We start from the raw sequence: 19,480 nt of genomic DNA, 5'->3' as shown, positions 1-19,480 counted from the left end.
TCCATCCTTTCCATCCCTTCCCCAGTGTCACCAGTCCTCCAGGACAACCCATCCCTGCTCCAGCAGGGCAGGTGGGAGGATGTGTGCAATTCTGCCACGCTCTTGTGGCCCTTCCATCCCTTCCCCAGTGCTCCAGGACAACCTGGAGGACAGGTTGGAGGATGTGTGACAAGCTGCCACATGCTTGTGGCCCTTCCATCCCTTCCATCCCTTCCCCAGTGTCACCAGTGCTCCAGGACACCCCATCCCTGCTCCAGCCGGGGCTGCTCGTGGCTCGCTGCCCCTGGAGCAGGGACAGGATGTGAAGCTGGATGGGGAGAGGGTCTGAGGCCACCTCCTCACCCTTCTGAGCCTCTCCCCACCTGGATCAGCTCTGTCCCAGCCTCTGGGGTCGGTTGTCAACCCTTGGGGGTGGATCCCAGGACTGAGGTCACCTGGCAGGGGACATGGGGGTCCCCATTCTGTTGGGACCTGCCACAGGGTGTGCGCGTGTGGCTAAGCGCTGTCACCTGCTCCTGGCTCCTCTTCCTCGCTCTCCACACGGGACGATGCGCGTCCTGCCCCGGCTCCAGCAGAGCTGCTCGTGGCTCACCATCCTGGAGCGGGCAGTGGATGCAGAGCTGGGCGGGGAGAGGGTCTGCCACCATCTCCTGCCTCTGCTGACCCTCTCCCCGCCCGGATCAGCCCCGTCCCGGCCTCTGTGGTGCGTTGTCAGCACGAGCAGGGTGGACCCTAAAGCTGAAGTCACCCCTCAGGCATCACCCCGGGACCACCCTCCCCTCCCAAATGTCCACCCCCAGCGCCTCGTCCCCTCTTTCCCAGTCCTCGCACATGGGGGACACGTGGGGAGCGGTGGAGAAACCCGGTCCCGCGGTTACGTAACGGGGCAGAAGTGTCGGAGCCGCCCTTTGTCCCCTGCTCTCACGGCCCTGGCATGTCCCACTTCGCTGTCACCACGCTGGCGAGGGGCAGAGGGCCAGGCAGGAGCCCGGGGGATGCTCTGCACTGGGGGATCTGGGGGGCCGGGGGTGGTTCTGGGTGCTGAGGCTGCCCCAAAGCTCGTCCCCTCCAAAAGGCAGAAGAGTTTCTCAGTTCTGCCCTGATCCGGGACAAATTCAGGTGGTTTTGGTGGAATGGGGGATTTGGCCCAAGCAAGGAGTGGAGCCTTTCCTGGTGGGAATTATGGACCACCCGTGTCCAGGGGGGGGTCCCATGCTATGCCCTGGATCTGCCTGGGATGAATTCGGGGTTCTGCGCCCCCCTGGGAAAGGCAGCTGAGGGGCAGAGAGCATGGGGGATCTTTGGGAGCAGCCAGGAGCATGGGAAGACGTGCCAGGGAAGGACAGGGCACACACGTGCACACACCACCGGGAGCCTTTATTGAACACCACGCTTGGAGAAGGAGACATTCCCATTCCTCCCACTGGGATGGATTTCCCTCTCCTCTCCCTCCTCAGCCTCGTGTCCACCTGGGAGGGGCTGTGGGGGTGACCCCCGCTCTCTGTCCTCACCAGGGTGGCCACTGGTGGGTCCTGGGCTGATGTAGCAGCACCCAGGGCACACCAGGACCTTGGATGGCAGAGGGACCGTCCTGATCTGGGCTCTGCAGCATCCCGAAGAAGTCCATCGGTCCATCAGTCCATCCGTCCATCTGAACTCCACCCGGAGCCAGCCTGAGGGGCCATGAGAGGAACCCAGGGCAGATCCAAAGGGGGAAAGAGCCGAGCGGGAGGTGAGAGAGGAGGCGATTTGCACATTCAGCATCACCCTCGATGCTTCACCCGCGGGAGGAGAAACCCCCTCGGCCGAGCTCCTCCCTCCCAGCCGGGAGCGGGGAAGAGGCAGCCCCGTCCCGCCGTGTCCTGCCCTCCCAGCGCCCCGGCACGGCTCAGGTGCAGCCGCAGGAGTCCACGATCATGTCGGGGATGTCGGTCTTGACGATGTTGCTGTCGCGGTCGTAGTAGAGCAGGGAGAGGGGCCGGCGCTGGGTGGGCACGCAGCAGGAATCCACGGCCGCCGCCGCGCTCGCCGCCTTGATGCGGTTGAGGACGGCGGTGTGGAAGGAGGCGGCGAGGCCGGGGATGCCGGCCACGTGCAGCGGGCACAGCCCCGAGCAGTAATTCATGTGGTAGCCCTCGGGCTGGATGATCCAGTCCTCCCAGCCGATCTCCTTGAAGTCCACGAAGAATTCCTGGCGGCAGCACATCCGCGAGTCCGCGCCGCAGTCGACGCCGCGCCGGCGCACGCGGTGGGGCGTCCTGGCCCGGGCTCGGGCCACCACAAACGGCCAGTGGGAATCGCTGCGGTGGGACGGGAGAGGGGACCCCCAGTCGCCTGGCACCTCCAGCTCCACTGTGAGCCGTGGGGTGTCCTGCCTGACGAGGTTCTGGAGAGCTGCTCCCACGTCCAGCGTGGTCCAGCCGCGTCTCTGCACCTCCAGCCGCGTCTCGCTGCTCACGGTCAGGTTGGGCCCCGCCGGGTCTGGCTGCAGGAGCCTGACGGTGACAGGCCGTGCCCCGCGGCCAGGAGATGCCCAGAACAGGTACAGGGTGGCCTGCAGGATCTCAGAGCTCCCGGCCACCTCCTGGGAGAAGCGGAAATGCAGGCGGACGCTGTGGGAAGTGGAGGATCCTGCGTGCAGAGGCAAGGGCAGGGTCAGGAGTGGAGTGGAGTGAGGAAGGGACTGATCCCGTCCCACCCCTGCCACGGCAGGGACGCCTTCCACTGCTCCAGGCTGCTCCAAGCCTCGTCCAGCCTGGCCTGGGACACTTCCAGGGATGGGGCAACTTCTCTGGGCAACCTCCTCCTTACAGGGAGGAGTTTTTTCCCAAAATCCCACCTAAATCTCCTCTTTTCCCATGTGAAGCCATCCCCCCTTGTCCTGGCGCTCCAGACCTTTGTCCAAAATCCCTCTCCAGCTCTCCTGGAGCCTGTGTAGGCGCTGGAAGGGGCTCTGAGGTCTCCCCGGAGCCTCCCCTTCTTCCTTGGCCGCAGACCTGCTGCTCCTCCTGCCCGGGAAAGGGCTGAGGGGCCACGAGGGGCTCCTGGCACAGCTCTGCCCGTGAGGACACGACCCCCTCGGCGTGCTCCGAGGCTGGGTTCACCCCCTGGCTCCGCTCCAGCCAGGAGACAGCTCCCCATTGTCCCGGGGCGAGGGAACACAGCGTGCCCCGGAGCAGCATCGTTCCCAAGGGGCTTTGAGGACGCGGGGCCTGCGAGGGGAGAGGAGCGCCCACCCCTCACCACCAGGAATTTGGGCTGGCAGAGTGGGGGAAGCTCTGTGGGATGGGGTGGTGAGTGTCTGTGAGAAGTGGGATCACTTTTTTTCCGGTGGTGATATTTTATTTTTTTTTCAGGAGCCCTGAGTGCGTTTTGAGGAGCTCTCTCCTCCCAGAAGCAGCAGATTCTGGAGCAAAACGGGGCACCAACTGCTCTGGGTGGGATGTGGAGGCACAGCGACCTGCGGAGCTCCATCCACACGCTACGAACCGACAGAAAATCAAGCCTAAAAATCCCATTTCGGAAAACGCGGCCGTGTGACCCCTTCACCTCCAGCACAGCGGGGGGGAGGGCTGAGATGAGGTGACATCTGCCACCCTCCCAGCCCTGCCCGTCCCATCTCGGCCCGTGTCCCACCTTCCCGCAGCAGCGTTCCCCCATCCCGCCGCACATCCGCCCTGCACCTCCCTCCTTCCCCCCGTGCCCCCCGGGACCCCGCAGGACGCGGATCCGAGCTCACCTGACTCCGCAAAGCTCAGCAGCTCGTACTCCTGCAGCCCCGGCCCGCGGCCGTCCCGGAGCATCCCGGGGGTGGCGGTCCCGTCCCGGAGCATCCCGGGGGTGGCAGCCGCGTCCCGGAGCATCCCGGGGGTGGCAGCCCCGTCCCGGAGTATCCCGGGGGTGGCGGCCCCGTCCGAGCTCTGCGCCCGCATCCTGCGGAGCGCGGTCAGCAGCGAGCCCCGGGCCGGCGGCTGCGGCGCGCTGGGTCTGCCCGGTAACCGGAGCTTGGCCAGGATGCTCTGCTTGGCCAGGGCCAGCAGCGCGTCCCGCTGAGCCCCGGGGGCCAGCGCGGCCACCCCGCAGGCCGGGCACCACTCGCCCGCGGCGGCAGCCGTCCGCAGGAGGCTCAGGAGAAGCAGAGCCACGGTGACCGACATCTCCGGTGGCGGCAGGGGACAGCGTGGGACTTCCAGCGGCGTCCGGGGAGCGGGAGGGGAGAGGCAGCGGCAGCACCCGGAGCAGGGGGGGGTAGAACTGGACTGAGAGGGAGCACGGGGCGAGGATGGGCTCGTTCTCCTGACGTGGCCACAAATATTGGCTGATCCCGGGTGAGATAAACGCCCCCGAGCTCCGCCGGAGCCGCTCCGGTTAAGGTGGAGCCGGGCCCAGGGTGCTGCCGCTCGGGGGGCGCCGAGCGGGGACATCGAGGCCACCCCGGTGCCACCCCGGTGCCACCTCGGAGCGGGCAGAGACGCGGTGGGGACTCGCGGGGGATCCAGGGGGGCCTGGAGGGACACGGGGGTGGGGGATCCTCGGGACGGGGGGATCTCTGGAGGGCGGGGAGCCTCTGAGAAGGGAGGTTTTGGGGGGTCGAGGGGGTCGTTGGAGATATCTGGAGATGGGAGATGCCGGGGGATGCCGAGAGAAAGGGAATCCCAGGCGGGTGGGGGTTCCCTGGGGGATGAGGGATCCCTGGGAATGAGGGGTCTCCAGGGATGTGGGATTCCCGGGCATGGAGAACCCCTGGGGAATTTTTGGGGTCCTGGGGGAGATGTGGGATTCCCGGGGAAATGTTGGACCCCTGGGGAATTTGGGATCCTGGGGGAGATGTGGGATTCCCGGGGTTGTGGGACTTCTGGGGAAATGCGGGACCCCTGGGGAATTTGGGGGTCCTGGGGACAGAGGATCCTGGAAGCTGTGGATCCCTGGTGATGTGGGACCCCAGAGAAGTGTGGGACCCCCAGGGAGACATGGAACCCCCGGGGAATTTGGGGTCGGAGGATCCTGGGGGCTGTGGGATTCCTGTGGAGTTTGTGATCTCTGGTGAACGTGGGACCCCCAGAGAGATGTGGGATCCCTGGTGGTGTGAGACCACCGGGGAGAGGTGGGACCCCTGGGGAATTTGGGGTCCCCGGGGTTGGAGGATCCTGGGGGCTGTGGGATTCCTGTGGAATCTGGGATCCCTGGAGAGATGTGGGACCCCCGGGAGCTGTGTGACCCCCGGTGAATTCGGGACCCTCGGAGGGCTGTGTGACCCCCGGTGAGTACGGGACCCTCGGGGGGCTGTGTGATCCTCGGAGGGCTGTGTGTGTGACCCCCGGTGAGTTCAGGACCCTCGGGAGGCTGTGTGACCCCCGGTGAGTTCGGGACCCTCGGGGGGCTGTGTGACCCTCGGGGGGCTGTGTGACCCCCGGTGAGTTCGGGACCCCCGCGGACGGAGGATCGTGGTGGGTGCGGGACCCCCGAGGGGGCGGAGCCGAATTCCCGCGAGGGGCGGAGCCACAGCGGATGGGCGTGGCCTGGCGTTAACCCCGCCCCTTCCATGAAAGGCGCCCCCTCCTCCCCCTCCGCCCCGCCAGGGGGCGCCCCACTCCCCTCCCGCCACCCCCGGCGCGCCGCGTCCCTCCGGTTGCCACGGCAACGCGGGCGCGCGGGCGCGCGATGATGACGCAGCGCGCAGGGCGCGTTGACGCAGCGCGCACGCCGCGGGGGAGGGGCCGCCTCCTCTTTCCCTTTTTTTTTTTTTCCCGTTTCTTTCCCGTTTTTCCCCGTTCCGCTCACCCTCCCCTCCCCCACCCCCTCCCCGTCCTGCCCCCCCCCCCCGCCCCCCTCCCCCCTCGCAGGGCTGGCCCAGGCTCGGCCCGGCCCGGGGTGGCGGCGGCGGCCCCGCGGCGCAGGGCCCGGCCCGGCGCGGCCCGGTAAGTGCGGCGGGGGCGGGGGCGGGGGGAACGGGGCGATCGCGCTGCAGTGGGCACGGCGGGACCCTGCCACGGTGTGCCCGCGGGGGTGGCTCCCGGCCCGGGGCTGCTCCCGCCGGGGCTGCTCCCGGGGATGGTTCCCGGCCCGGGGATGGTTCCCGGCCCGGGGATGGTTCCCGGCCCGGGGCTGCTCCCGGGGATGGTTCCCGGCCCGGGGATGGTTCCCGGCCCGGTGCTGCCCCTCTCGGGCTCGCTCTCTGCGGGATCCGGCTCCTGCCCCTCTGCGGGTCCGGTTCCCGCTCTGCCGCTCTCGGTGTCCGGTTATTGTCCTGCTCGGCTCCCGGTCCGGTTCCCGTCCGGCCCCGATTCCCGTCCTGCGCCTCTCGGGGTTCGGTTCTTGCCCCTCTCGGGGTCCGGTTCCCTTCCTGCCTCTCCCGGGGTCCGGCTCCGGTTCCTTCCCTGCTCCCCTCGGGGTCCGGTTCTTGCCTTGCTCGTCTCCGGTTCCCGCCGTGCCCCTCTCGGGGTCCAGCCCCGGTTCCTGCCTCTCCCGGGGTCCGGCTCCTGCCCCTCTCGGTGCCCGGTTCCCGTCCTTCGCCTCTCGGTGCCCGGTTCCCGCCCTGCCCATCCCGGGGTCCGGCCCCGGTTCCTTCCCAGCCCCTCTCGGTGCCCGGTTCCCGTCCTGCCCCTCTCGGTGCCCGCTCTCCGCCGCTCCCGGCGGTGCCGGTGCCCGGAGCGGTCTCACGGAGCCGCTTCCCCGCTCCTTGGCGGAGCACGTGGAGCTGGAGCCGCCGGTACCGGGGGCACGGGCGATGCCCGGGGCTGGTCCCGGTGTCCTCCAGCCCCACGCGTTTCCTTTGAAATTCTTTTCCTGGGAATTCTTCGCAGCCCGGGCTCTCCCGGCAGCTGGGAAGGTGCTGCTTCGGAGGGGTCTGTGCTGACGGGATCCATCAAAAAGTGATTTTTGGGTTGTTTTTTTTTTTGTTTAAATCCTTTAAATCCTCCCGGGGATTCTGGGTTTGGTACCCGCAGGAGCTTGGGCTGAGGGCCAGGGTTGTTTCTCCCCCTGGCAGGAGGTGTTGCGGGTGAGTTGATGGCAATTAAAGCGTTAATTAAGGCATCCTCGGGTCTGTTTGGAAGGTGCCGGTGGAAGTTTGTGCTTCTGAGCTCCTGGGCGCCGCCAGCATCCTTGCTGCTCCTTCCTCATCCATTAAATTAAATTAATTCACAATTCCTGCCGTTCCCCGGCTCGACCCTGGCGTGTTCTCACCTCCCTCCCCTCCAGGATCTCCCCGTGGTGCTTCCTAATCCCGGGAGCTGATTTCCCTCTGCCTAATCCTGCCGGGCTGCTGCTCTGGGATCCTCTCGGAGCCAGCCCCGGAGCAGCTCGGGGCCACGGCAGCTTCTCCACCAGCTCCTGGAACAGTTTGGTGTTCAGCCCCGTCGGGAGGAACGAGGGGGATTTTGGGGCGAGCCGAGCGGGAATTGCGCCCTGCTGCAATCCCTGGGAAGCGTGGAGGGAGGATTTGGGGTTCTGCTGGGGCTCGCAGGGATTGTTTGCTCCTGGTGTCTCTGGGAGAGGGCTCGGAGGGAATTGCAGCTCCCTGGAAGTGTCCAGGGCCGGGTTGGAGCAGGGATGGTGAAATTGGGACTTTAAAATCCCTCCCATCCCAACCCAGAGGGGCTGAGCTGGATGGGGAGGGAGCTGCTGGGTTTTTTTTTGGGTGAATTCCTGAATGTGGGAAATGAGTTTGTAGAGAATTCTCCAGTTCTCCAAACCTGTGTGCAAACCTTGAGGTAAAAAATGCTGACTTTGAGATGCCATGGAATAAAACATGGTGGAGAGAGGAATAAGAAGAGGGGTTGGAAGGAATTGCAGCTCCCTGGAAGTGTCCAGGGCCGGGTTGGAGCAGGGATGGTGAAACTGGGACTTTAAAATCCCTCCCATCCCAACCCACTGCAGGATTCCTGCTCAGAGGGGCTGAGCTGGATGGGAAGAAAGCTCTGTTTTCCTTTTTTCTGGATGAATTTCCAGGTGTGGGAAATGGATTTGTCGAGAATTCTCCAAACCTGTGTACAAACCTTGAGGTAAAAAATGCTGACTTAGAAACGCCATGGAATAAAACATGGTGGAGAGAGGAATAAGAAGAGGGGTGAAAGAGGAATAAGAAGAGGGGTCGGAAGGAATTGCAGCTCCCTGGAAGTGTCCAGGGCCGGGTTGGAGCAGGGATGGTGAAATTGGGACTTTAAAATCCCTTCCATCCCAACCCAGAGGGGCTGAGCTGGATGGGGAGGGAGCTGCTGTTTTCTTTTTCTGGATGAATTTCCAGGTGTGGGAAATGAATTTGTAGAGAATTCTCCAATTCTCCAAACCTGTGTGCAAACCTTGAGGTAAAAAATGCTGACTTTAAGATGCCATGGAATAAAACATGGTGGAGAGAGGAATAAGAAGAGGGGTGAAAGAGGAATAAGAAGAGGGGTTGGAAGGAATTGCAGCTCCCGGGAAGTGTCCAGGGCCGGGTTGGAGCAGGGATGGTGAAATTGGGATTAAAACAGGATTGCCTGCTCAGAGGGGCTGAGCTGGATGGTGAGGGAGCTGCTGTGCTGATGGGTGAATTCCCAAGGCAGGAGCAGCCCCTGGGGCTCAGGAGCAGTGCAGAACACCCAGGGCCAGGGCCAGCCCCTCCTTCCAGCTGCTCCGGGACCCGCTGCCGGCCGTGACACCGGATCCCCCCTTGGATCCGAGTTCCCCTTTTAGCAGCGCTGCCATTTGCGTTGCTAAATTTAAGGTGCTGGTGGTGCTGCTGTTCCAAAGCTCTGATTTTTGGGAGGGGGGAAGGTGCCTAAATCACCCCTGGGAGGTGCCTAAACCACTGCTCCCAGCCCCGGCCTCGTTCTCTCATTCAACATGAATTAAAAACCAGATCGTTTTGAATTAATTGATTGGGGTTTTATGGTTTCAAGGAGGAAGTGGCCGCCCCGAGGGTACCACGGAGGGGTCAGTGTCCAAACTTCCAGAGCAGCTTTGGCAGCTCTTCTCCCACCTCTGTCCCTCAGCTGAGTTATTTTATTCCCAGGTGATTTGGAGCAGGAGGTGCAGCCAGAGGCACCTTGGGAACACAGCTTGGCACCTTGAAGGCTTTTCAAAAGGCTTTTTTTTTTTTTTTGGCTAAAGAGGAACTGAATAAACTGATCCTGCCAATATTCAGGGCTGCCGGTGCTTCCCCTGCCTTCCTGTGCCAAGGTGCTTTTCTTGCCTTCATTTCTTCCCAAATATCCATTTCTGGCTGGATCTGAAGGCTCCAGCAGAGGTTGAAACCCGTGTTGAAATGTTTTCATGCCCCTTGAGATGATGCTGAGCCTCTCACCATGGCTGCAGGGCCAGAACTCGCTGTGGATTCGTTTCCCGAGGGAATAAAAGTGGGGAATGTTGGTGTTGGTTTGGGGCAGCCCTGGCAGGGAGGGGGATGTTGGCAGGAAACAAAAGCGTGGGACGGGTGGATTCAACTCCTGCCTTGCTCTGAATCTTTTTGTAAAGGTGGATTTTGGAAGGGCCTGTTGGTGTTTGGTGAAAACTGAGCTCAGAGACCTCCAGGTGCCTTGGAGCAGGTCTGGGGGAGGACACGGGAGCCTGGGAAGGGCTGGAGCAGCAGGAGGAGGGTCTGGAGAACTTCTGAGGGAGCCTGGAGAAAAGGAGGCTCAGGTGGGACCTTCTGCCTCTCCCCTCTCCCTGACAGGAGGGGACAGCCAGGTGGGGGCTGGCTCTGCTCCCGGGGAACAAGGACAGGACAAAGGCCTCAAGGTGCACCAGGGGAGGTTTGCCTGGGGGTTTCTCCATGGAAAGGGTGCTCAGGTATTGCCCAGGGAGGTTTGGAGTCCCCATCCCTGGAGGAAGGGCTGAACGTGGCGCTCAGGGCTCCTGATGTCCATCCTGGACCTCCCCTGGCGCAGATGGAGGTCATTTCCTCTCCTCCTGCTGTTCCCTGGGAGCAGATCCCAACCCTGCTCTCCCATCAGGGACTTGTGGGGTGAAAATCCCCTCCTGAGCCTTTTTGTCCTTTTCTCCAGGCAGTTCCAAACCCTGATCACTTTTTCCATAAGGAAATTCCTCCTCATGTCCACCCTGAACCTCTCCTGGAGGAATTTGGGGCTATTCCCTCCCACCCTGTCATTCCCTGGAGCAGATCCTGACCCCGCTCTCCATCAGGGTCTTGTGGGGTGAAAATTCCCCCCTGAGCCTCCTTTTCTCCAGGCAGTTCCAAAGCCTGACCAGCTTTTATTCCTCCTCATGTCCATCCTGACCCTCCCCTGGAGGAATTTGGGGCTGTTTCCTCTCCTCCTGCTGTTCCCTGGAGCAGATCCTGACCCTGCTCTCCCATCAGGGTCTTGTGGGGTGAAAATCCCCTCCTGAGCCCCCTTTTCTCCAGGCTGAGCCCCTTTCCAGCTCCCTCAGGGCTCCTCCAGCCCCTTCTCCTGCTGCTCCAGCCCTTCCCCAGCCCCTCGATGTCTCTGTGGCCGGGAGGGCTCAGAACCGGCCCCAGCCCTGGAGGGGCCCCAGCAGTGGCAGCACAGGGGGACAATCGTTGTCCCCAAGGCTGGGGCAGCCCAGGTGCCATCCTGGGCACACCTGGGCTCTGTCCAGCTGCTGGCACCAGCACCCCCAGAGCTTTTCCCAGCTTTCCAGCCCCTCCTGGAGCGTTCCATGGGGTTTTTGTGAGCCACAACACTCGAGCTCAGTGAGTTTCCCTCCTCTCCGACCCTCCTGCAGCTTCCCTTGAATCCCTGAGTTCCTCTCATCCTTGATGTGCTCGGAGAACCTCTGTTCAGGGCTGCAAGGAGAGCAGCCCTTGTCAGGAGGGGGAAAACCAGGCCCAAGGTGTTCGTTGTGGGGAATTTTCAGCAACGAGAGCTCCCGTCCCTTCTCCAGGAGCTGTGGAGAGGCAGGGAGGGCCGGAAGGGAAAGATTCTTCTTCCCTCTCCCTTCATTGCACGGCTCTGGCTCTTCTGGAGAGGGATTTGCCCTTCTTATGAGGGAGAAAAATGTGAATGTGGGGTGGAAGTCATCCTGCTCCAGAGCGTTCCTGGGCTGCGGGGAAGGGAGGGGAAAAGGGGAAGGGAAAAAAGGAAAGGGGACAAAGAAAGGGATGAAAAAAGGGGAAGAAGAAGGGGGAAAAGAAGGGAAGGGGAAGGAGAAGGAAAAAAAGGGGAGGGGAAGAAGAAGGGAGGGGAAGGAGAAGGGGAAAGGGAAGGAGAAAGGGGGAAAAAAAAGGGAGGGGAAGAAGAAAGGAAGAGGAAGGGAAAGAAGAAAAGGAAAAAAGAAAGGGGAGGAGAAGGGGGAAAGGGAATGGGGAAGGAAAAGGGGAAGGGGAAGAAGAAAGGGAAAGGGAAGAAAAAGGGAAATGGGAGGAGGAAGAAGAAGGGGAAGGGAAGAAAAAAGGGGAAGAAGAAGGGGGAAAAGAAGGGAAAGGGAAGAAGAAGGGAGAGGGGAAAAAGAAAGGGAAGAAAAGAGGGGAAGAAGAAGGGGGAAAGAAGGGAAAAAGAAGGGGAAGGAGAAGGGAAAAAAAAGGGGAGGGGAAGAAAAAGGGAGGGGAAGAAGAAGGAGAAGGGGAAAGGGAAGGAGAAAGGGGAAAAAAAAGGGAGGGGAAGAAGAAAGGAAAGGGAAGAGGAAGAGGAAGGGGAAGAAGTAAAGGAAAAAAGAAGGGAAAGGGGAGGAGAAGGGGGAAAGGGAATGGGGAAGGAAAAGGGGAAGGGGAAGAAGAAAGGGAAGAAAAAGGGAAATGGGAAGAGGAAGAAGAAGGGGAAGGGAAGAAAAAAGGGGAAGAAGAAGGGGGAAAAGAAGGGAAAGGGAAGGGGAAGAAGAAGGGGAAAAAAGGGGAGGGGAAGAGGAAGGGGGAGAAGAAAGGGAAAAAAAGAAGGCAAAGGGGAGGAGAAAGGGGAAAGGGAATGGGGAAGGAAAAGGGGAAGGGGAAGAAAAAGGGAAATGGGAAGGGGAAGGGAAGACAAAAGGGGAAGAAGAAGGGAGGGAAAGAGGAAGGGGAGGGAGAAGGGGAAAGAAGGAGAAGGGGGGGAAAAGGGAAGAGAAAGGAGAAGAAGAAGGGAGGGAAAGGGAAGAGGAAGGGGAAGAAGAAAGGGAAAGGAAGGGGAAGAAAAAGGGAAATGGGAAGAGGAAGAAGAAGGGGAAGGGAAGAAAAAAGGGGAAGAAGAAGGGGGAAAAGAAGGGAAAGGGAAGAAGAAGGGAGGGGAAGAGGAAGGGGGAGAAGAAAGGGAAAGGGAATGGGGAAGGAAAAGGGGAAGGGGAAGAAGAAAGGGAAGAAGGGAAAAAGAAAGGGAAAAGAAGGGGAAGAAAAATGGGAATGGGAAGAGGAAGAAGAAGGGGACGGGAAAAGGGAATGGGGAAGGGGAAGAAGAAGGGGAAAAAGTGGAAGAGAAAGGGAAGAAGAAGGGAGGGGAAGGGAAAGGGGAAGAAGAAAGGGAAGGGAAAGGCAATGGGGAAAATGGGGAAGAAAAAAGGGAAGGGGAAGAAGAAGGAGGGGAAGGGAAAGGGGGAAATGGGGAAGAAGAAGGAGGGGAAGAGGAAGGGGAAAGGGAATGGGGAAGGGGAAAAAGAAAGGGGAAGGGAAAGGGAAAGAGAAGAAAAAGAAGGGGAAGGGAAAGGGAAGAAGGAGGGAAAGGGAAAAGGGGGGGGAAGGAGGGATCCATCCCTCCTGCATGGCAGTCCAGGTGAGGGCAGTGGGCACAGGCTGGGTGTCCCTGCTGCCCGGGGCTGTGGGTCCAGGTTTCCTGGGAAGGGCAGCTCCGTTCCCCCCTGAGCCGGAGCTGTCCGTGTGCTGCAGGCTGAGTCACTGCTGCTCCTTCTTCCCAGAGAAGCTCAGAATTTTTGGGGATGGTTGAGCGTGGGCAGGCCCAGCCCACTCAGCGCAGCAGCTCCTTGAAGGGTTTTTTTAATGAAGTTTTTCAGTTTTTGCTCTTGCTTTGACATCTTTTTTTTTTTCTTTGAGGGATTAATTTAGTTTAGACACAAAATCCATTTTGTTTGGGAAGGTGTTATCCTAAAATTGACCTCTCTTGGGGAGGCTTCAGGCGGGGGAACTCCGTGAGGAGATGGGATTTTGTGGGATTTTGTCCTGCCTGCCTCCCTGTGCTCAAAGGACCAGGAGCTTTGATCCCAATCCTTTTGGGATTTGACCCTGGCTGGGGGAAAAGTGGGGAGCACGGCAAAGGAAGGTGCAGAATGGGGGGAATGCTGAGCTGTTTGTGTCCTGCCTCCAGCCTCAGCCTGCTCTCTGCATTTAAATATGACATTTAAATATGATATTTTAACATGTGGATTATATATATTATGATATATATGATATTTATTATTATATATATTATATATGTGATATTTATTATGATATATATGATATAATAATAATGATAATAATGATAATAATGATAATAATAATAATTTTATATTATTGAGGAGCTTGAGAAGGTCCTTGAGGGCTTGGGAAGGTCCTTGAGGGCTTGGGAAGGTCCTTGCAGGGCTTGGGAAGGTCCTTGCAGGGCGTGGGAAGGTCCTTGAGGAGGTTGGGAAGGTCCTTGCAGGGCGTGGGAAGGTCCTTGCACGCTTGGGAAGGTCCTTGAGGGAGTTGGGAAGGTCCTTGAAGGGCTTGGGAAGGTCCTTGAGGGGCTTGGGAAGGTCCTTGAGGAGCTTGGGAAGGTCCTTGAAGGGCTTGGGAAGGTCCTTGCAGAGCTTGGGAAGGTCCTTGAAGGGCTTGGGAAGGTCCTTGAGGAGCTTGGGAAGGTCCTTGCAGGCTTGGGAAGGTCCTTGAGGAGGTTGGGAAGTTGCTTGAAAGGCTTGGGAAGGTCCTTGAAGGGCTTGGGAAGGTCCTTGAGGATAGCATTATATCTCTGATAATATTGTATCTCTGATAATAATACATCAAGGGGGTGGAATAAAATGAGTTTTAAGGTCCCTTCCCACCCAAACCATTCCATGATTCCATTTCCCCATCCTTTCTTTCCCTCTCGTGCCCCACCTGGGCACACCTGAGGAACAGCCCCAGCACTTCTGGGCACACAAATCTCTGAAATGCTCTGATAATATTATATCTAGGATAATATTATATCTCTTAAATACAGCAAAGGGGTAGAATGAGATGGGCTAATTTAAGGTTCCTTCCCACCCAAACCATTCCATGATTCCATTTCCAGATCCTTTCTTTCCCTTTCAAGCCCCACCTGGGCACACCTGAGGCACAGCCCCAGCACTTCTGGGTACACAAATCTCTGAAATGCTCTGATAATGTCATATCTCTGATAATGTCATATCTCTGATAATATTATATCTCTGATAGTATTATATCTCCTAAATACATCAAGGGGGTGGAATAAAATGATCTTTAAGGTCCCTTTTCACCCAAACCATTCCATGATTCCATTTCCAGATCCTTTCTTTCACCTTCCTCCCTTTTCTAGCCCCACCTGGGCACACCTGAGGAACAGCCCCAGCACTTCTGGGCACACAAATCTCTGAAATGCTCTGATAATATTATATCTAGGATAATATTATATCTCTTAAATACAGCAAAGGGGTATGAACGAGATGGGCTAATTTAAGGTTCCTTCCCACCCAAACCATTCCACGATTCCATTTCCAGATCCTTTCTTTCCCTTTCAAGCCCCACCTGGGCACACCTGAGCCGCAGCCCCAGCACTTCTGGGTACACAAATCTCTGAAACGCTCTGATAATGTCATATCTATCTCTGATAATATTATATCTCTGATAATATTATATCTCTGATAGTATTATATCTCTTAAATACATCTAGGGGGTGGAATAAAATGAGCTTTAAGGTCCCTTCCCACCCAAACCATTCCATGATTCCATTTCCCCATCCTTTCTTTCCCTCTCGTGCCCCACCTGGGCACACCTGAGGAACAGCCTCAGCACTTCTGGGCGCACAAATCTCTGAAATGCTCTGATAATATTATAGCTAGGATAATATTATATCTCTTAAATACAGCAAAGAGGTAGAATGAGATGGGCTTTAAGGTTCCTTCCCACCAAACCATTCCATGATTCCATTTCCAGATCATTTCTTTCACCTTCCTTCCTTTTCTAGCCCCACCTGGGCACACCTGAGGAACAGCCCCAGCACTTCTGGGCACACAAATCTCTGAGACGCTCTGAGCCGGATTTTTGGCACCTCTGAGCCTGCAGCAGGACCCCCGGCCGTCCCTTCCCGTGTGCCAGGGGACGGCTGCTGCGTCTTTAAGTGCGCGGAGGCAGCTCCATTGAAGATTTGCAGGAGAGCAGGAGGGGGGTGTGGATGTGGCTATTGGCAGAGCTGTGCTGACATCCCTGCGAGCAGCTGGGATCTGCCGAGCCGTTTGTCAGAGCCCCGAGCAGCAGCAAAAACCCGCCGGGGTTTTTTTTTTTTTGGGTTTTTTTTTTTTTTGATTCGGGAGAGCTGGCGGGGGCTTCCCGGCAGCCAGATGATCCTGGCAGAATTCCTCTTGAACTGCTCGTGGCCATGGAGTCTCCGCTGAAACCGGGAAACAGCTGACGTGCTCGGAGTGCAGAACCGCCGCGGTGAGTTTATTTTTAGAATGAGGTTTTAATTATTTGAGAAAAGAAAGATTGGTCAGACTTCTCTTTTCCCCCCTCCCCGGCGCAAAATGCGGCGTAAACGTGGGTGAAACATTTCAGGGACCCGGCAGCGTCCCTCTCCCCTTGGTAAATGCCAGCGTTTCTGCTGCTGGATGGGGTTAATTGAAATAAAAATGTGTTTCTGGCATGCCAGGGAGGACTTGGGAGGGTGAGATGAGCTCTCCTCTTGCTCCTTTTGTGCTGCTGGGGATGCACCTCCGGAGAGAGGGAATCCCCGGTCGGGCATCCTGTGCTCTGCCATGTCATTAAGGAGTTCCCCTGACAGCATCATGGAATCTCCTTGTGCTCTGTCTGCAGCTTCCTCCTGGGTGGTTCTCCCTGTTCTGCAGAGACAGAACCTTCCCAGCCCTTCTGCTGGCTTCTGTTTTAGGGGATTTATTTCTTCGGAGCTGGCTAGTTGGTGGGGAATGTTGGCCACCGGGCTGGCGTCGTGCCGTGTGACGTTTTTGGGGTGGCTTATGCAATTTGGCGTTCTGTAGGATGGTTCACTGAGACATAAACTCATTTTTAAATGGATTTAAACCCCTCACTGAGCTGGGTTTAGTGGAATCAGGAGCTGGGGTTGTCTTTCCCCCTCCTCACCCGTGTCCGTGTCCAGTTTTGCCTAACACCCAAGAAGTTGTGCTCTCCTCATCCCAGATTTAGTGCTGGGATCTGGTTTTTTTGGGATTAAAGTGTGGTTATTGTACTTTGGCATCTCAGGATCTCTCTACCTGCTCCTCAGACTTCACACTCAATCCCCCCTTCTGCTGGCAGCCAACAAATAAAGCTGAGGGTTTTTTTTTTTTAAATCCTTATTCCCCCATTTTTTTCTGTGTTTAAATCCATTTCTGGGTCCCACCTGGAGAACACCCAGTGTCTGCCGTGGGATCAGTGCCTCTGTGTCCTGCACAAACTCTGGGGATGTGTTTTGCCAGCTGCTGGGGAAGGGGAGGGAATTCCTTGTTCCCTCATCCAGATTTTTAATGCTGCTGCTCCTGCCTGGCACAGGCTGAGCACAGGAGCAGGCGCCAGCAGGGGAAGAGTTTTCCTTGTTTTCCTGCTTGGTTTTCCTTATTTTCCTCCTTGGTTTTCCTTGTTTTCCTGCTGCTTTTCCATGTTTTCCTGCTTGGTTTTCCTGCTTGGTTTTCCATTTTTTCCTAGTTGATCTTCCTTGTTTTCCTGCTTGGTTTTCCTTGTTGGTTTTCCTTGTTTTCCTGCTTGGTTTTCCTTGTTTTCCTGCTTGGTTTTTCATTTTTTTCCTGCTTGCTTTTCCATGTTTTCCTGCCTGGTTTTCCTGCCTGGTTTTCCATGTTTTCCTGCTTGCTTTTCCATGTTTTTCTGCTTGGTTTTCCTCCTTGGTTTTCCTTGTTTTCCTGCCTGGTTTTCCATTTTTTGCCTGCTTGATTTTCCATGTTTTCCTGCTTGGTTTTCCTGCTTGGTTTTCCATTTTTTTCCTGCTTGGTTTTCCATTTTTTTCCTGCCTGGTTTTCCATTTTTTTCCTGCTTGCTTTTCCATGTTTTCCTGCTTGGTTTTCCTGCTTGGTTTTCCATTTTTTTCCTGCTTGGTTTTCCTTGTTTTCCTAGTTGATTTTCCTTGTTTTCCTGGTTGCTTTTCCATTTTTTTCCTGCTTGGTTTTCATGGTTGGTTTTCCTTGTTTTCCTGCCTGATTTTCCATTCTTTTCCTGCTTGGTTTTCCTTGTTTTCCTGCTTGGTTTTCCTCATTGATTTTCCATGTTTTCCTGCTTGGTTTTCTATTTTTTCCTGCTTGGTTTTCCTTGTTTTCCTGGTTGCTTTTCCATTTTTTTCCTGCTTGTTTTTCTGGTCGCTCTTCCATGTTTTCCTGCTTGGTTCTCCTTGTTCTCCTGCTCGCTTTTCCACGTTTTCCTGCTTCATTTTCCTCCTCGCCACCTCTGATGCCTCTCCCTCCTTGAGGACGGGCTCAGACGGACAGAATTCATCTCGGAATTCTCTAAAAAAAAATCCCCAGCAGCCCCGGGGATTTTTGCTGAGCCACGGAAGGGTTAACAGAAATCCCTGCTCGGGCGCCGTCCTATTGCATCCTGACACTGTGCAGAGTAGGTGGATCATTCCTTGCTTTTCAGGAAACCCCTGTGGTGGACAGCCCTCGTTAATTGTTGCTGGGAAACTGCTTTTTGACGTCAGCACGGAGCAGTTCCCTGCTCTGAGGATGGAGACGGGAATAGCTCGTGCCGAGGGGGTGGGAAGGGGTGTGAAATGGAGCGGGGAGCTCTGACGGGGAATTCTCAGCCTGCATTTCTCTCCTCTCTGCCAAAGTTCTGCCCAGGAAGCCTCAGGAACTGTCCACAAAGCTTTGGTGCTGCTCTGGGAGCAGCGCTTCCCAGAACTTGGGTGACTTCTAGTTCTTGCTGCGAGGTCGGTGGATGGTTGCGCGGGTCAGGTTCAAAGCCACGGGGGTTTCCGGCTGCGTGCCGGGCTCTCGGATGCTTCTGACCCAGGTCTGAGGGACATTCTGAGTTCTGACGCTTGTCCTGGTGGGAGCTGTTACCTGAGGCAGCTCCAGGTGCTCTTCACCTGTCAGAATTCCATCCGAGCCTGCAGACCTTTGCCGTGCTGCTGCTGCAGTGCCGTTCTCCCTGAGTGGGGCTGGTTCGGGACCTTTTCTCCCACCGACAGCTCCTTCCTGTGGAATTTGTAGGGTCCCCAAGGCGAGGGAAGAGATGAGAATCTTGGCTCCGTGTTTCAGAAGGTCGATTTGTTATTTTATGATCTAGATTATATTAAAAATGCTCTACTAAGAGGAATGATACAGACAGAAGGCGAGAAAGGAATGAATAATAAAAATCCCTGACTGCTCCCAGCCTCGCCACGGCTGCCTGGGATTGGTCATTAAGTAAAACCAATTTACACGAGACCAATCAAAGGTGCAGCTGTTGGTGAAGCATCTCCGGGGCACGTTCCACACCGTCAGATATTATTGTTGACATTTCTTGGCTGGGGCTCCTCAGCTCCTCAGGAGAAAATCCTGAAAAAGGATTTTTGTCAAATATCACAGCGACACCTTCCCTCCCCTGCCGTCCTCGTGAGCACCAGCTGCCCCTGATGGCCGAGGAGGAGCCACTGGGACAGGCCCCGGGCATGGCAGAGCCTGGGGGGCTTTGTGCTCAGAATCACAGCCCCCTGCCCAGCCCACTGACCCAATTCCCTGGGCATCCAGAGCCTGAGGGGCTTTGTGCCTGGAATCACAGACCCCTCCCCAGCCCACTGACCCAATTCCCTGGGCATGGCAGAGCCTGGGGGGCTTTGTGCCTGGAATCACAGCCCCCAGCCCAGCCCACCGACCCATTTCCCTGGGCAGAGCAGCCATTGGGACCATCCCAGAGCCTGGCAGAGCCTGGGGGGCTTCGTGCCTGGAATCACAGCCCCCTCCCCAGCCCACCTCCCCCATTCCTGGGCAGAGCAGTCACTGGGACCATCCCAGAGCCTGGGGGGCTTCATGCCTGGAGTCACAGCCCCCTCCCCAGCCCACCGACCCATTTCCCAGGGCTTGGTAGAGCTCGGGGGGCTTTGTGCGTGGAATCAAAGCCCCCTCCCCAGCCCACCGCCCCCGTTTCCCTGTGCAGCCACTGGGCTGAGCCTCGGCAGAGCCTGGGGGGCTTTGTGCCTGGAATCACAGCCCCCTCCCCAGCCCACTGACCCATTTCCCGGGCAGAGCAGTCACTGGGACCATCCCAGAGCCTGGCAGAGCCTGGGGGGCTTCGTGCCTGGAATCACAGCCCCCTCCCCAGCCCACTGACCCATTTCCCGGGCAGAGCAGTCACTGGGACCATCCCAGAGCCTGGCAGAGCCTGGGGGGCTTCGTGCCTGGAATCACAGCCCCCTCCCCAGCCCACCGACCCATTTCCCAGGGCTTGGTAGAGCTTGGGGGGCTTCGTGCCTGGAATCAC

At 57.7% G+C, this 19,480-nt stretch overlaps 2 protein-coding genes across 2 annotated transcripts in view; one reads left to right on the top strand and one right to left on the bottom strand.

The window, feature by feature from the left end:
- Positions 1 to 1,278: 1,278 nt before the first annotated feature.
- On the bottom strand, positions 1,279 to 4,424 carry INHBC (inhibin subunit beta C). Its single transcript, XM_038164430.1, is given in 4 exon segments — positions 1,279 to 2,631; positions 3,740 to 4,160; positions 4,162 to 4,364; positions 4,367 to 4,424. Coding segments are annotated over 4 exon segments (1,425 nt in total). The 3' UTR covers positions 1,279 to 1,888.
- A 1,439-nt stretch (positions 4,425 to 5,863) lies between these two features.
- Positions 5,864 to 19,480, top strand: part of R3HDM2 (R3H domain containing 2) — a 33,844-nt gene continuing 20,227 nt past the window's right edge. Inside the window, exon 1 of the mRNA XM_038164177.1 lies at positions 5,864 to 5,918. The gene's annotated coding sequence lies outside the window, so the exon portion shown is untranslated. The remainder of the gene's footprint in view (positions 5,919 to 19,480) is intronic.

Source organism: Motacilla alba, chromosome 29, assembly GCF_015832195.1.
Source record: "Motacilla alba alba isolate MOTALB_02 chromosome 29, Motacilla_alba_V1.0_pri, whole genome shotgun sequence".
Lineage (NCBI taxonomy): Eukaryota > Metazoa > Chordata > Aves > Passeriformes > Motacillidae > Motacilla > Motacilla alba.
The sequence above is the reverse complement of the archived record's forward strand: the minus strand, read 5'-3'. Positions and strand labels throughout refer to the sequence as shown.